We start from the raw sequence: 17,317 nt of genomic DNA, 5'->3' as shown, positions 1-17,317 counted from the left end.
CTGTGAATTTGCGTGAAAGCTGGAATAAATCATGCTGGTTTTTTCAGTGAAAGTTCACTCTGTGCACTGCTGAGTGCACCAGCGTAAATCACCTTAGATATCAAGGGACGAGGCCTATTCCTGCTGGAGAGACTGGCATTATAGCGCTGAGCGGGCCCTGTGCATGGACAGTGGCCCTTGTCTGCCGGCATCCCAGTTTTACTGGCCAGCTTGGTTGCTGGCTAGTCCCACAATCCTGCAGCTCTGGCCATGCGACCCCCCCCCCCAACCCCAGCATGCCTGGACCCAGCCTCGACTCTTCTCCCCCACCCCCAGCAGTGCAGACCGCTGGCCTCCCTCCCTCCCCCACCTATCCTGACTGGGGGGGCGATCAGTAGGGTGTCCTGCTGCCACTCTGCACTGGGATCGTGAGCAGAGGGAGGGAGGTCAGCGATTGGGGCTGCCCATTAGGATGGGAGGGTGTGGCCAGCCCACTGGGAGGGGGTCAGCAAAGCAGGAGGGGCAGTTCGAGACTGTCAGTGGTGCTGGGTGGGAGGGGATGGAGGGGGGGGGATCGAGGCTCAGCCCAGGCACCTTTGGCCCGATCGCTGGCCCCACAGAGGGCCGGCATTGCGGGGAATGCAGAGCTGGCCCGCAATCGGGAGGGCGGCAGACATGCCAATGCGCATGCACCGATCTCGGCAGTGACAGATCGGCGCATGTGCAGTGACCCGCTCAGCGCTGTGCTGCCACGCCTCCAGCGGGAATAGGCCACACCCCCTGAATTCTAACGTGATTTAAGCTGGTGCACTCAGCAGAGCACAGAGTGCGGGAGATTCTTCTCTTCACTCCCACTGAAAAAACTAGCATGATTTACAGTTTTCACACACATTCAACACTTAGATCGTGGCGGCGATTCTCCCAAAAAATTGTGTCCTAACTCTACTTTACCTAACTTTGACCCATATCCTTTGATACTCTTACCTCATTTAAAACTGTTGACCTCAGCCTTGGAAATTTTATTCGACCTAGCATCCACATAGGATGTTCCAGATCTCCAGCTTTGGTCATTTACATTGGCTGACCCATCTATATACTTTTGACGGATTGAAATGCTTATGTTTTATTCATAAGTGCCAATGTTTGCAGTGATAAGCTAGCAAGCTTATTGCATCAAACTCTCAAGGTGCATCACCTTATGAATGTATGGACATTGATTCCTTTGTTTTTTCAGTAGAATTTGAATTTTATTCTTAAGCAAGGTTTTTTTGAACCCATAGTTTAGGTGCAGTTTTGATTACATTGTAAAATGATTAATTTGGAAGCTTTACTCATACAGTAAGTACAGTGAATGCGGCAGTGCCATGTTGCTGATTTTCTTCTTGTTGCTAATGAATAAGAAAAGTGCAGAGATATCAATGTTTAAAGGATCGTAAACCCAAAAATAGCCAGTTATCCTATGGCATTTTGTTTGTACAAGTATTGAACTTTCCAGTGTCTCTGGTGTTCAAGCTGTTTGCTGCATCTAGGTTTTTTTATTTTCTATTGAAACATTGGCCATGCGTAAAGCAGTAAGGAACTTTGTAAATGTGATACAAGGTTCCTGCAAGTTGTTTAGAATTCTGACTTTAGGAAAACTCATGGACAAGATTCCTGTTCAGGTCACTTACACTGCTTGTACCATCTTGCTTCAAATAAAACTCAGTGTATCTGATTTAAGATTGCAATGTCAGCATGGCCTGAAAATGTAGGTGCTAAGTCCCAATTAATGTTTGTACTATACCAGTGTGCTTTTATTTGTCCATGTGGTTGAATGGGGATGAAGGTTCCTTGGCTTAAAAGAGAAGATTTTAAGAATATTTATAATTCAAAATGCTCCACGTGAGTTTGGAGAGAATTTTGTTCTTTATATTGCCAGTGTTGTTGCTAGCATAGAAATGCTGAGGGATGCACTTTCTTGCCAAGCATGGGCTGCAACTGTGTGTTCTGCAAATTATCTGACTTCTGGTGGGTGGCACAGTGGTTAGCACTGCTGCCTTACAGCTCCAGGTACCTGGGTTCCATTCCCAGCTTGGGTCAATGTCTGTGTGGAGTTTGCTCATTCTCCCTATGACTGCGTGGGTTTCCTCCAGGTGCTCCGGTTTCCTCCCACAGTCCAAAGATGTGCAGATTAGGTTGAATGGCCATGCTAAATTATCCCTTAGTGTTCTGGAATGTGTATGTTAGAGGTATTAGCAGGGTAAAGATGTGGGGTTTCGAGGACAGGGCCTGGGTGGGATTGTTGTCGATGCAGACTTGATAGGCCGAATGGCCGCCTCCTGCACTGTAGGGTTTCTATGATTCTATGGTGGCTAATGCTACCAGATGAGGATGCACATTTTGTAAAGATTTCTCTATTCCAGGGCAGAACTGAAGTCAGTTTCAAGTTGTGATTGCTGTATCCAATAAAGCTCTTTGGGATGGGTGCGGTTGCTCAGTGTTGGTATCAACAGAGTAGTCTGGTAGGAACACACACTGGTACCTCCGACTTGATGAGAATAAAGAGTAAATTGTAGTTCTGAGTCCTTAGAGTCAGCATGCCCCCTTATTTTTACATGAAGGTTGACCTTGTTACAGGTGGTTTTGTGCTGTCCCATACATAACCATTTGGTGAAGGAGGGATGCTGGGAGCCAATCTTTACTCAATCTTGTTTGGGTTTTACTTGAGCATATAAAGAGACACTTGCTGAAACTATATTGGGAAGCAAGTTGGGAGATATAATTTTGTAATGTTTCACTCTAAACAAATACAAGATTGAGTTTTATAGCAGAAAAGGAGGCCATTTGGCCCATTGTGTCTGCACTGACCATCAAACGCCCATCCTAAACTCATTTTCCAGCACTTGGTCCATAGCCTTGTATATTATGAAGTGCTCGTCTAAATGCCTTTTAAATACTGAGGGTTCCTGACTCGGCCAGCCTTTTCAGGCACCACCACCCTCTGGGTGAAAACATTTTTTGTCAGATCCCTGCTAAACCTCTACCACTTTAAAGGATAAGGGCAGCAAAGGCATGGGAACATCGCCAGCTGGAAGATCCCTTCCAAGCCCCACACTATCCTGACTTGAAACTATAATCAGCATTCCTTCAACGCTGCCTGGTCAAAATCCTAGAACTCCCTCCTAAAAGCACTGTGGGTGTACCTACACCACATAGACTGCAGCAGTTCAAGAATGCAACTCAACACCAACTACTTGCAGACAATTAGAATTGGGAAATAAATGCTGGCTAAACCAGTGATGCCCACTCCCCATGAAATAATACATTTTAAAAAATACCCTCTGTCTGCATATTATTAAACACAGTTAATGCACAAATAGCATTCAATTCTCTTTTCCTTTTATTCCTTGTATGGAAGATGCTGTCACATGGTCACCAGAAGCCCTCCAGTATCTCTTACAAGTGACTTTTTTGTGAATGGGCCTAGGTGGTGTTAAATTGGCAGGTTACGTGAAAGTGGGTGGGAACAATACAGCAGAACTTGTTCCTCAACTCTTCTAGCATCCATTCAGATGCACTTTTCCTGCAGGATATCGGTATAGAAATTGGAAGCTGAAGCCCTGCCCCCATCTTTCCCATACCAGCAAAACTAATTACAGTCACTGCTACGATCAATTAACATATTATAGATTGGAAAATGAAACTGGCACCGCTTTTTACACAATGCTTCTACTTGGAGCAATTATGCAAAATTTTAAATGGGCAAATTACCCTCATAATGTCGTGCAGGATGAATTCACAGTCTCACTTGTAGGTGCGTGTGGATGTAGACTTGGTAGCATCATAGAATCCTGCAGTGCTTAAGGAGGCCATCCGGCCCATCGAGTCTGCCCGATCGCTATCCCACCCAGGCCCTATCCCTGTAACCCCACGTATTTACCTTGCTAACCCCCCTGACACTAAGGGGCAATTTAGTATGGCCAATCAACCGAACCCGCACATCTTTGGATTGTGGGAGGAAACCCATGTAGGCACAAGGAGAACGTGCAAATTCCACACAGACAGTGACCCAAGCCAGCAATTGAACACAGGTCCCTGCAGTGCTAACCACTGCCACCATGCTGCTCAGTAGAGGTGAAAGTAGCTGCAATTGTGCTCACGGCTGTCTGAAGAAGTTTTGCAATTTTCATACAGTTTTCAGGTCAAGAAGTAGCATGTCAGTTCAGGGGGAAAATATTCTTACATTTTCATTTTTTGTCATCAATTACTTCTAAACCTGATGACAGTCAAATGTGCGATGCAGCTCCTACTCCAACTTGCCTTATGATCAGCCCCGGAGCTCCCCCTTTTCAACAATATGAATATTGCTATCTATACTCCTGCCAATTGTGGGCAAGTATACCCAATAGATTAGTGAGTTAATGCACACATTCGCCATGTAGAATTTTGGATTTTCGAAATAGCAGAGCTTTATTAATCAGCTCTGGAGCTAAAGAGGTGATTTGCTCAATCTTCTGCATGAAAATGGGACGGAATTATTTACACTGTCAATGTGAAACACAACCATTTTCATTTAAGGCCTGGATCATTGCAAAGTGTTGTCTCATAGATGTGATGCCATTGTACTAAGCATGTGTGCATGTAAATGTTGCTTTCAAAATTGAACTTGATTGGAGTAAGTGTATTGTACTGAGACCAGGTGGAAGTGGTCTTGTAGTATATCATGAATTCATTGGAATTATCGCCATATTTTGAAAGGAGCACTCCAGGTAAGGTTCAGCAATGACAATCACTGGATTAAGTTCAATGGAAAAAATGCATGCTAACTTTCTCTCCTTTTGAATCAAAATATTCCCTTTTCCTGAATCTTCTGGAGTTGTGCATCATTTTTGTAAGGACCAAAATAGCCCAGGGTAACTCATCGCTGCCTCCATCGTTCCCTCCTTCCTCTTTGAAAATTTCCAAAATAGCTAAGTTTTGGTAAGATCTGTGCATTTTAGTTGGACCTCTGATGTAAAGGATCATATGCATGATACTTTGGTGCAGTGTACTGCGGCTATACTCTGCTTATTTAACCTTTTCATGTTTGTAGTTAGCTTGGTGATAAAGGCCAACATTCTTCAAGCTACATGTGGAAACTGCAGGGTTGGTCACTTAGCTTCATCTTCCAGTATTCCTGCTTCACTTGAAGCAAAAATTAACCATGTGTGGAATCTTATGAGAACTTGGTAGCATGTCAGTTCTAGCATGGAACTCCAGCTCTACTGGCCAGTATTCTCTCCAGATCTTGTCCCTTTCACTCTGGGGAAAAGAAAGTTGTGGTTTGCGCTATCACTCTGGCAAGGTGGGGTCTCTTAGAGCTGGGAACCGGCTCCACTGAGATCAGGGCGCTCTTATTAATCTCACCAGCATCCCCATTGCTCGGTGTCTGCTCTCGCCCCCCCCCCCCCCCCCTTTCCCATCCACCACCACAAATAGAGGATACCCCCATGTGAGGCTGCCAGTGGCACTGCCCCAGACACAGGTTGGCACTGTTAAGCTTGATCCAACTGGGTAGTGCCAACTTTGGCCATGTCCCCCTCCCCAAGGGGCGATAGTGCCATTTGCACTTATGGAGGCATCCCCATGACAAGTTCACGTCTGGGTGAACCTGTTATAAATGTTGGCGAGGTATGAAAATGTAGCGGGGGCGGGGGGGAGAGAGAGAAAGAGATCTGACGGGGGGGGGGGGGGTCTTTAAATACATTTAAACTTATCCAAATGAATGTAGATCAGATTCTTGCCCATTGTGGGCGTGAACCTGATTGTGTTGCCGGCGCAATGGGGTTTCACCGGATCTTTAGCTGCTGGTAGCGATCCCGTGGATGGCGAGTGCGATCCCGCCCCATGGTTTTGGGAAAAGTGAAAAAAAAGTTTTATTTCTACATGCACATTTGGCCTTGTCATGAGGTTTGTTGGCCAATCCAGAGTTTAACTGCATTAAATTAAGATTAGAAATTTCCCCCTGAAAGTTCTTGAGCTTAAAGCTTGTTGAGCTCCTGGTGGTCATTTTAAAAGTACCCTAAAGAGAGTACTTTTTAATTAAAGTATCTAAAAGAAAATAAGTAATGGAATAAAATAATAAATTAAGTAATTAGTTAAATCATAACTATGGCAGGACAGGTGATGTCAAGGCTGCAGTGTGTGGTTACTGGTGTTATCCTGGGTAAGCATGTCTGCAGCTTGAGGAGCTTCGGCTCAGAATAAATACATTAGCAACAAATGATCTTGGGTCGGAAGATGTAGAATCCATATGGGCGTAGGTAAGAAATAACAAGTGGAAGAAGGCACTGGTGAGGGTACTCAATAGGCCCCCTAACATTAGCTATATTGTAGGATGGAGAATAAATCAGAAGATAGCAAGGGCATGTTAAAAAATTTTGGCTGTCTTTAATTTTCATGTTGATTAGGAAAATTAAATTGCCAGTGTATTTGGGACAGTTGCCTAGAACAATATGTTGTGGATCCAACCAGGGATCAGGCTATTTTGGATCTGGTAATGTGTAACGAGGCATGTCTAATAAACTGAGTAAAAGATGCCCTGGGAACCAGTGGCCATAACATGGTAGAATTTAGAGTTTGAGAGTGCGAAACATGGGTCAGAAAAACTGTGCTGCACTTGAGGGTAATTATAAAGGAAAGGGGGCAGAGTTGGCGGGAGTGGACTGGGAAAGAAGTTTAGCAGGAAAGATGGTTGATCAACAAAGGCAGATGTTTATGAAAATAGTTCATGACTCTCAATAAATATATCCAGTGAGGAAAAAGGATTCGCCATAGTTGACCAAGGAAGTTAAGGATAGTATTAAACTGATAGGTGGCAAATATTAGTGGTAAACCAGAGGATTGCGAATACATTAAAAACCAAAAGGTGACCAAAAAAATGATCAGGGAGCTGATGAATTGAGGGTAAACAAGCAGGTAATAGAAAAACAGATGGCAAGAGCTTCTTTAAATATATAAAAATGAAGAGAGAGGCTGAAGTGAACATAGGCCCCTTAGAGAATGAGACTGGGGAAATAATTTGGAACCAGGAAACGGCAGAGGAGTTAAATAAATACTTGGTGTCAGTCTTCATGATGGAAAACACTAAACATTCCAAAAATATTAAATCAAGGGACAGAGGTTAGGGAAGGGGGTCGTGCAAATAAATACAATAATTAACATTAGAGGAAAAGTATTAGGGAAACTAAGGGGGGGGGCGGGTAAAGGCTGATGAGTCCCCTGGACCTGATGGGTTGTATACCAGGATATTAAAGGAAATAGTGGATGCACTGGTAGTAATCTTCCCAAGAATCCTTAAATTCTGGAAAAGGCACTAGAAAGCTGCCAATGTAACACTCTTAAAAATGGAGACAAAAATATGGATATAGACAGGTTAGATAAGTGGGTAAGAACTTGATGGAATGTAATACTGAAAAATGTAAAGTTTTGCACTTTGCTAGGAAGAATAAAGGAGCTGAATATTTAAATGGAGAAAGACTGCAGCACAGAAGGATTTGGAGGTCCTCGTACACAATCTCAAAAAACTAGCATGCAAGTTCAGATAATTGGGAAGGCAAGTGGAGTGTTGGCCTTTATTTCCTAGGGAATGAGGGATAAAAATAAGGAAGCCTTGCTAAACTATACAAGGCACTAGTTAGACCACATCTGGAATACTGTGAACAGTTTTGGTCCCCTTATCGAAGGAGAGATATACTGGCATTGGAGGCAGTCCAGAGAAGCTTCACTAGGTTGATCTCGGGTATGGAGGGATTTTCTTATGAGGAGGTTAAGTAGGTTGGGCCTGTACTAGAGTTTAGAAGAATGACATACGACCTTATTGAGACATATAGGCTGCGATTCTCCCATCCCGTTGCACTAATTTTTTAGCGCAACGGGCTGGGAGAATCCTGTGGTGGCCGGTTTCGGGGGTTTGTGTGAGCGTTCGCGCTCCACTTGTGTATCCCAGTGCTGGATTTCCGGCCGCATCTGCTCAGCTCCAGAAATCGGTGGGGAACGCAGAAATGATTTAAATTATCATTTCCCTACAATTTAAATGAGGATAGCGGGCCTGGAACTGAGGTCTCCGGGCTCGATGGCCTCTCCCACCCAGCCAGTGTTTCACTCCAGCTGGGATTACACTAGCTCCCCACTTCTCGACTCCACTCGAGTGAGGGGGGAGGGGGGGGGCAAATTGGGCTTCCCTCCCCCTCCTCAAGAGGATTGGGTGGTGAGGGGTGGTGCCCCAGGCATGGGCATGGGCACCCTGGCAGTGCCAGCCTGTGCCCTGGTGCTGCCCAAGGGACAAAGTGCCAATGCCAAGGGACACCTTGGCAGTGCCAAGGGAGTAGGGCCCAGAGGCCGGGCCTGATGGGGGTTGGGGCCTAGAGGGTGATCGGTGGGGGCTCCAGCTGCCACTCTGCCTAGGGGCGAGTGATTGGAGAGATCGAGGGGGGTGATTTTAGGCTGCATCCAGGAATGGTCGGGGGTGGGGGGGGCAGCGATCGGGTGGAGGGTGGGGGCAGGGTTGGTGATCAAGCTGTCCAGCAATCGGGAAGTCATCAGCTCGGGGCCACTGCGCATGTGTTTATCTCGTCACTGCCATATCAACGCATGCGCAGTGGCCCGCTTAGCGCGCTGATTTCAGCCCCTCCAGTGGGAATAGGCCCTGCCCCCTGAAGCTTAATGATATTCACATTGGTGGCCTCTGCAGTGCACAGAGTGTGGGAGATTCTTGTCTGAGCTCCCACTGAAAAAAAAGTGAGAATTACTCCAGTTTTCATGCAAATTCAACACTTAGAATTTTTTTGGGAGAATTCTGCCCATAGGATTCTGAGGGGGCTTGACAGGGTAGATTCTGAGAGGTTGTTTCCCCTTGTCAGAGGGTCTAAGACCAAAGGGCATAATCTCGAGTAAGCGGTCGCCCATTTAAGACAGATGAGGAGAAATTTCTTCTCGAGGGTAGAGAATCTGAATTTTTTAACTGCAGAGTGCTGTAGAGGTTAGGTTAAAGTATATTTAAGGCTGGATAGATAGATTTTTAATCAGTAAAGGAATCAAGGGTTACGGGAATAAGCCAAGAAAGTGGAGTTGAGGATTATCATTGAATGGTGGAGCAGACTCAATGGGCCAAATGGCCTGATTGTGTTCCTGCATCTTTATGGTCTAGTAATAAGTATCTTTATAAATATTTATAATATCTTTATAAATATTACAACAGAGCTTATTAGATCAAAGTAGAATTAAAATTAACTTTTAACCCTGTTCCTCATTTGTTCTGATCTGATTATCAGTTTCCATATGCAATAGTGTACTGTCATTTTTGTCTTCAAGAAATTAGTGCCCTTGTTTTTCCAATTTGGTTAGTTTAAAATTTCCCATTCTGTTTTCCTGGAGAGAAGAACTGGGGATATGGGCAAATAGCTTTTTAAAAAATCCTATCACCAATTCACTGTTGCAATTTCAGTCCTGTAAAAAGTTTTTTTTGAAAATTTGACATGACGTTTGAGTTTTGATAATGTTTGGATTTCAGAAGTTACCAATGTAATGTTAACTGCATTTTGTATTTTTGCACCCCGCTATTTGTCTATCCGAGGGCTGTTAGGTATTAGTTGAATCTTCACTGGTCTCTGAAGCATTGCCAATCCTACTTGCAAATTCTAACATTGTGATCAATACCTCAAAACACTTATCGCCATTTAGTAACTTCCATAAACGCAAGGCCTTGTTCTCGGAAAGGCTGTGTTGATGAAAGCATCCGAGCTTAATTCTTCCAGATGCCTTATCATGGAAAGGCTTTTGAGTCTTTTCGGATTTGCGCAACACTCCAGTTCTGGTTATAAGATTGGTTGACTGAGCTCTTTAATGATCTGATGCCACTTGACAATAGAACCTTTGGGCTTAAAGTTTCACTTAACAATTTACATCAGGTGAGGTGATAAACGGGGAAAATTGCCTCCACTTCTTACACCCAGCTGTGATTTTTTTGAAGACCCCACCATTATTGGAACCTCTAGTTTCTTGCTTCATACTATCAAGGGTCACAACCTCTTTCCTTCTGAAATGTTTTCTAAATTGTAATGTTACTGCAGATGCTGTAGAATTGCTTGCAAATAAAAGTTGTCATTTCAGACCTGGAAGAGTTGCTTGTTGTGCTAGTATAGAAGGTGGTGGCTTACCTTTTTTCAATTTACACAATGATGTCAACATTTATGTCTTGTTGATTTGAAAATGACACACATTAGTAGAATAGCAAGGAAATAGCAAATTAAGTCCAATGCTTACAAAGTATTGTGTGTTGGGTACATACATATGTGATGCCAAAATGTCATAATGGGAAAAATAGGTTGACATAGGTAGACTTAGAGGGGGGTTTGAAAGAAATAATTTCAAAACAATGAATTGACAAAGCATTTTTAAAAAGTAATTGTGGTTAATGCAGTAAACACATGCCAATAGAGATTTTTATAATGTTATCGTACAATCCCTACCGTACAAGAGAAGCCCATTCAGCCCATAGAGTCTGTACCGACTCTCCAAAAGAGCATCCCACACAGGCCCTCCCCTCCACCCTATCTCTGTAATCTCGCACCTTTACCGTAGCTAATCCAACTAACCTAATGTTTTTGGATACTATGGTGCAATTTAGCATGGCCAATCAACTTAATCTGCACAGCTTTGTACTGTGGGAGGTAACTGAAGCACCCGGAGGAAACCCATGCAGACATGGGGAGAACGTGCAAGCCACACAGTCAGCCAAGGCTGGAATTGAACCCAGGTCCCTGACACCAAGAGGCAGCAGTGCTAACCACTGTGTCACCATGCTGAATAGAGAAACTCTAGGTTTGCACAGCAAATGTGCTTATGACGTGGGTGTACATTGAGTTTATTAAATTGCCTCCATCTTGGCAAATACACAATATATTACTAATGGGCACACTTCACCTGGTGCCAGCAGTTCAGCGGCCCAATCCTTCCTTCCTTAAAATTGCTTTGCATTTTTTTACTTGAAATCACCAAATCATGTTTTTAACTTAAGAATTAAGTTGTATGGCACCAATGTTAATGGAAGCTAGGAGTGCTCAATGCGGATAGCTTGTGTTCTTTTCAGCAACAAACCTTTATTAAGCAACGTACCATTATTAAGCAGAGATGAGAAAATTTGACTCAGAATTCTAATCCTAGAATTTTAGGAGAGACAAGATTGAAGATAAACTGGCTGGCTCCCTCTACAAACCATTTACTTAGCTCAATTTTAATGTCCCTTAAGTTAAAATACCTGATGATTTTGAACATCTGCTAGATCACATCTTGACCTTCAAAAAAAAGATTATCGTCTGACAGTTCTGAATAAATTGTGTCTTAAGGGGATGAAGCCCCAACTATTTTCCCCTATGGTATAATAAACAGCACCCTGTTTTGTATGTGGGAAGTGAAATGCAGTCAGAGGATGAAGGTGAGTTTATTTCCTTAAAATGTTGGTCTTTATTGGAGAAATAATTCAAAATATATAGTGGAGCAGGAAAATAGAAGCATATTTGCAATCATTTATGACATAAACGATGTAGCAAGGCTGGAGGTTATCCTGGTATTTGTGGGCAGATTGAATTCTGTACCTTGAGGGTATCAGTTTAATAAGATCATTTGGGAAAAGTCACTTCCCAGCAATATGACTTAAAATGATTCGCTTTTACACCTGCCAGCTCCATTTGTACACTGTGCTGAGTGACTGCTCCAACTGGGTACCACTGCTTCCAAAACATACTCGATTCATCCACAGTCCGATTTAGAAAGGCCTCTTGGCATGCCCGTTTTCCGTGCAGGATGATTATTTCATTTATTTGTGATTTATTTTTGATGTTGATTGGTTGCGCCTCATGCAAAGTGAAGCGCTTCCTGTTGCTTAGACAGAGTTTTTGAAGGGAGTGGGTATTCTACAGTTCACATTTTTATCATATTTTATATTAATCTTTTGTGTTAGCAACAATTTATTAGTGTAGCAGTTCAAAGCGTCAAGTTTTCATGTGGAAGTTCAATCAGTAATTCTTCAAGTTGCTATTGACATTGGTCTTTTAACCTTTGTTGCTTTCACAAAATAAATTGCTGGGATTTTCCTAGGTCACTTCAGTTGACTCGCTAATTCTTGTACCTCACCATTGTAGTGTTAGAGAATAGGAGGAATCAGTCACCAGTTTGGATTTCTTTAATTTCTTTACTGTCTTTTGCCTCATTGGATTTTAAAAAAAATACTGGGGCCAGTTTGTATCTAATTCTCTCACTCTCTTTTCAAACAAAAGATGTAAACTCCTTCCAACAAACCACAAAATGGATTGATGATGTCCGAACAGAGAGGGGAAGTGATGTTATCATAATGTTAGTGGGAAATAAGACAGATCTTGCAGATAAAAGGTAAGACCTTTTTCATTACACAATAATGCAAATTGTGAAACCTCTGATGGTGGAAAGATTAGATTCCACATACCAAACCCTATTTCAAAGGTTTTCATTAACTTTCTGCGCTTGCTTGTATGCATATTACCCTGCTGGTAATTACCCATAAGTATTTAAACCCAGGCAGCCTTCATCTCGGGCTTGCTTGGTGACCTATTGTAAGTGGAAGATTTCTCTGATTTGTTTGTGGACCCACAGTCAGACATTGAATTCATAATGAGTATGAATCGGTCACCTTGCAGATGTTAATTTCAAAATACCAGACCATTTGTTGTTTATCTTATTAATTCCTACATCCTATTTCCATACCCCTTGAAACCCCTTTCAGCAATTCACTTATCTAATTTAATATTGAAAGTTGATTATAGGCCTGTAAATTCCTCATAGTCACTTCCACTCTATCTGCTCCAGAACTGTAGTGGAAACCCTGAACGCAAATGCAATTTCCGTCTAACCTCCAGCAAAGCAGCCAGGACAACATGGAGTGGCACATGGGAACTTCCCGGCCACAGTTTCTGCTTCAACCACTAAGCCTGAAAGTGTTTTCACAGCCTCCACTGTAAAATAAATTTCTGCTACGCTGTTGTTCTAATCGGCCCTCAACCACTGGAAGCAGCCTACTTGCATATTTAAAGCAGAAAATTCTGGAAAATCCCAGCAGGTCTGGCAGCATTTGTGGAGAGAAAAACAGTTAACGTTTTGAGTCAAATATGATTCCTCTTTGGAACTGGTGCGAGGTTAAAGTGTGGTGGGTTTTGTTCTATTGAGAAAGGGAGGGAAGGCAAGTGGCGCAAAATAGATCAGGGATATGTTGAAGGGCAGGACAGATTATATGAGAAAGATGCCATGGAACTCGAGACAAAGGGAACAGTAATAGTTTAAAGTTGGACACTCAAGTTGGAGCTTTTGATGTGAGTGATTATGCTGGGGTATATAAAAATTGCTGATTTATAAAGCCTGATTTTTGTAACTGGATGGAGGGAGGAGTTATAGTGCCTGGGTGCATAAGCAGTATTAGCAATCAGCCATTTTAAAATTATAAAGCCAAGTATCTAATCACTAAATTAAAGTAAGAATGGAATTCTAAAAAATGACCCCTTAACCTAATAAGCAATCCTTTTGAGTAATTTTAACACATTTTATTTTGCAGAATTAAAATTTTGATGAAACATCGCACTACTCAAAATTGATAAATTCATGATATATCAATGTTGCTCATCTGTTTAATAATGTAACGGATAAATTAGCTCTCAACGTGGAAGTGTGTTTTTGGAGATAATGTAAATATTTTCCTGATGCTGTCGGAATGTGCCCCCCTGATGTTCACTTGTGGTAGCTGCGTGAAGCATTCTGCAATTATATTCTAATTTAGCACTTGGTGAATTGCTTCTTTGACTTCTCCCAGACTCTCCACACACACAACTAGATCACTGCTTCCAATCCCGTTTCCAATTAGCCCATTGCACCAAGACAGTTTCAGTCGAAGCAATAAAATATTGTGCATCATTCGTCCGAGCTTAATGTCTTAACTCATCCCCCTTCTACTGTTTTAAAAACTTAACCTTTTCATTCTATAGCTGCCTTTAATGTATCACTGCTCATGAGCCCATTTATCTGTCCTAGTACAATCAATAGAAAGAAAAAAATAATGTTGCTGCTAGTTGCACTTAACTACTGCCTTCAAATCTTTGGATTTTATAATGACCAACTGACAGCTTTTTGTTAATAGTGAATGAGATGATGACTGGCAGTGTTCAGCACTAAAATTTATTGGAGTAATTTTGAAACTCAACAATTTTCCTTCAAGGCACAATATGATTTAAAATTCACAATTACTGTCAGCAGCTCTAAGCATGTTTGATGCTGATGAGTTGCCATTGCTTTGGTGGTCACCAAGCAATATGAAAATTTATAATGTTATGACGCAAAATTTTCAGGATGCCTTTTGGAAAAACTGCCTTTTAAAATGGTTCTGTACAAATTAAATGCAGCTTTATAGAAACTATTTCACTGCCTTTTTTCACTGTATACCAATACATGTGACATAATAACTCAAATCAAACCGTTGGAAGTTGATCATTGAGGTCCAAATGATCATTTTCGTGCTCACGTTTTCTTGTGGCGCTGCTTGTAAATATTAGTCATTTTCAGAAATATGAGACTTCTGGCAGCTTTTGCCATTAGTTACCTCGACATTAGGAATGTAAAAAACCTGCAGTTCTTTATTGCTCTCAACATATGGGAAGATGTCTAAGTTACTTAGTGGAGGAAATGAATAACATTAATACTGGAGGGATACATTAATGAATACATGACTGTTCATTAATCGCTAATATTTTCTAATGTATTTATAAAATTGTTTCACAAATGTAACACTTTAGTCTTCATTAGTGTGCTGCAGTCTAAAATTAATGAGGGATATTATAGTCTGAAATATTTTTGGATGATTGCCTATTCATCCTTTTGTGACCTAATTTTGAACAAGGATCCATAACTCTATTAACATCATGCATCTGTCTTTTGTCAATTATAGTAATTTTAAGCCCGATCTTTTGTTCAGATGCCACAATAAGGAACCAATCACTTGCATGGATTTCTTGTTTTGGTCAGAAGTTGCTACTCTATACTATTTGCATAAAACTGTAACATTTTTGTCAAGTACTTTTCCATAATGTTCACCTAAATATTTGATTTGTCTTTCCAACTTCCATCCCCTAGTTTGAAACCCGTTACAAATTGTTTTATCTGCTTTCAGGCAAGTTGCTATCGAGGAAGGAGAAAGAAAAGCCAAAGAACTGAATGTAATGTTTATTGAAACTAGTGCTAAAGCTGGCTACAATGTAAAACAGGTGAGAGTAATAAGAGTACGCTGCAGGATTTGCTTGTTTCTGTGGCTACAGTAGAAAACCCTATTTTTATATTGATTGTATGTTCGTGATAGCAGTGTGTTTCGGTCAGATGTTCTGAAGTGCCAGTTCATGAAACCAGAAACAACACACGTTGTGAGCCTATGCAAATAGCTAATGATAGCCTCCAGGAACACCAGTTTTTCATTCATCAAAAACCTGACTTGTAACAAATTTAACAAGTCAGGTTTTTGCTTTCTGCAGAAGATTAGCACTTTGGGGCTCGATATGGCAAAGCACCACATTGACTTTAATGTAAGACTGATATTTTCCATACAATCATCAGCTCATATTACTTGTTACATTTACTCAAACCATTTTTGAGGTCCTACTCACTTTTATACAACAAATAAAGACACATGCTGTTTGATTTGTTTCTCAGCTAGGCCTCTGAATAGTATCTCCTTTGAATGTTTAATGTATAATCAGTGAACATCCAGAGTAGCAGTAGTTATTGTTGGTGCTGACTCAATGGGCCGAAGGGCCTTTTCTGTGCCGAATAACTCTATGACAATGAGATGGAGTTCTTTTCTTTTGCTACACTGTAGAATTTTTTGAATTTATATTGGTAAATTGCCCCAGGCACAGAACAAAAACTGTGATGTTGAAATGTATGTGTGCAAAGATATGCTACAATGTCAAACAGGGAGAGCTTGATATATTCATGGTGTGCCAGTTGTGGAGGTCCTGTTTTGTTACTCGATCTTCTACCAAATGATTGTGTGATTCCAATGTGAAGAAATAAAAATATTGTACCTGTTTAATTGGGATTTAAGTCCAAAAATAGCAGTTCAACTGTTCATACCACTACACCCTTTTTGGAAACCTAGAATTTCTGGGTGCTGCATAATTTATTGAGATTGCTGTTAAGTCGATTTTGTTTGGAACCCAAATTATCCTCTAGCATTTTGGCCCCAAACTACTAACCTGCTTCAGCTTGGCTGCTTTTGTAATCCTTACAAAATTTCACTTTTGGGTATTTGATTTAATGTTTGACAGTCATTCCTTTTCACAGAAATCACAAAATTGTTACTGTGCAGAAGACCACCATTTGGTTCATTGTGTCTGCAGCATATTTTCAATAAATTACAATTTCTTTGTTTTAAGGTGGAACCAAATTTCTGGGTGACTTGGTATACATTGCACTTGATGCTTGTACTCTGATTAAGCTTAAACCTTATGGTTCTGATAAACAAGCACGCAACTGATAGAAATTCAGCTTTTTGATTCTTTCTTGCTTTGTTGGGCTAATGTATTCAACCCTTACTCCCGAGATTTACTTATGGAATATACATTTTCTTTTAAATTGCTTATTTTTCTTGCACAGTTACCGTATTTGCCATTTCATTGAAACTTAGTTTGCAAGATAATTGTTGCTTCTTACCGGGGCCAGTGTATTAAAAAAAATAATTTCTACTCCGGAATTCTTGGTATTTGGTTACTTGCACTGAAACTTGCTGCCAAATCAAGAGAAAGGTACCAATTCTCTGTGCTGCAGAAGTTTTTAGGATGAGTCTTATGCTATGTAGTAGTCCTATTTTAAGTTTTTTGTTGAAACATGGAGTGGTGCCCATGATTTCCAATTACCTTAAAAGTCCCAGTATAAAAGTAATTGGAAGCCAAAAACTGAATTAGGGTTTGTTTGATTACTGCTATGTTTTCACTGGGTTTGATAATCCTTGCCTGTTGCTTAACAGAACTGAAATAAGGATATTTTGGAGTGGTTTAGTGTGGCAGGGGAAGAAAATTTACTGGACGTGCGAATGTTTGAAGACCATGGCCCAGATCATAAGTAAACTTTATTTATTAGTCACAAGTAAGGCTTACATTAACACTGCAATGAAGTTGCTGTGAAATTCCCCTAGTCGCCACGCTTCGGCGCCTGTTCGGGTCAATGCACCTAACCAGCACGTCTTTCAGACTGTGGGAGGAAACCGGAGCACCCAGAGGAAACCCAAGCAGATGCAGGGAGAACGTGCAAACTC

The 17,317-nt window shown here is 41.4% G+C and overlaps 1 protein-coding gene across 2 annotated transcripts in view; it reads left to right on the top strand.

Annotated features, from left to right (window-relative positions):
- Window positions 1-17,317, top strand: part of rab6a (RAB6A, member RAS oncogene family) — a 105,051-nt gene that overhangs the window by 76,834 nt on the left and 10,900 nt on the right. For both annotated transcript variants that reach the window (XM_078222356.1, XM_078222358.1), the window contains exons 5-6: window positions 12,273-12,384; window positions 15,182-15,275. In XM_078222356.1, coding sequence (XP_078078482.1) covers window positions 12,273-12,384; window positions 15,182-15,275 — 206 coding nt within the window. The remainder of the gene's footprint in view (window positions 1-12,272; window positions 12,385-15,181; window positions 15,276-17,317) is intronic.

This window comes from Mustelus asterias, chromosome 10 (genome assembly GCF_964213995.1).
Source record: "Mustelus asterias chromosome 10, sMusAst1.hap1.1, whole genome shotgun sequence".
Classification (NCBI taxonomy): Eukaryota; Metazoa; Chordata; class Chondrichthyes; order Carcharhiniformes; family Triakidae; genus Mustelus; species Mustelus asterias.
This window is presented reverse-complemented; position numbering and strand designations above follow the sequence as displayed.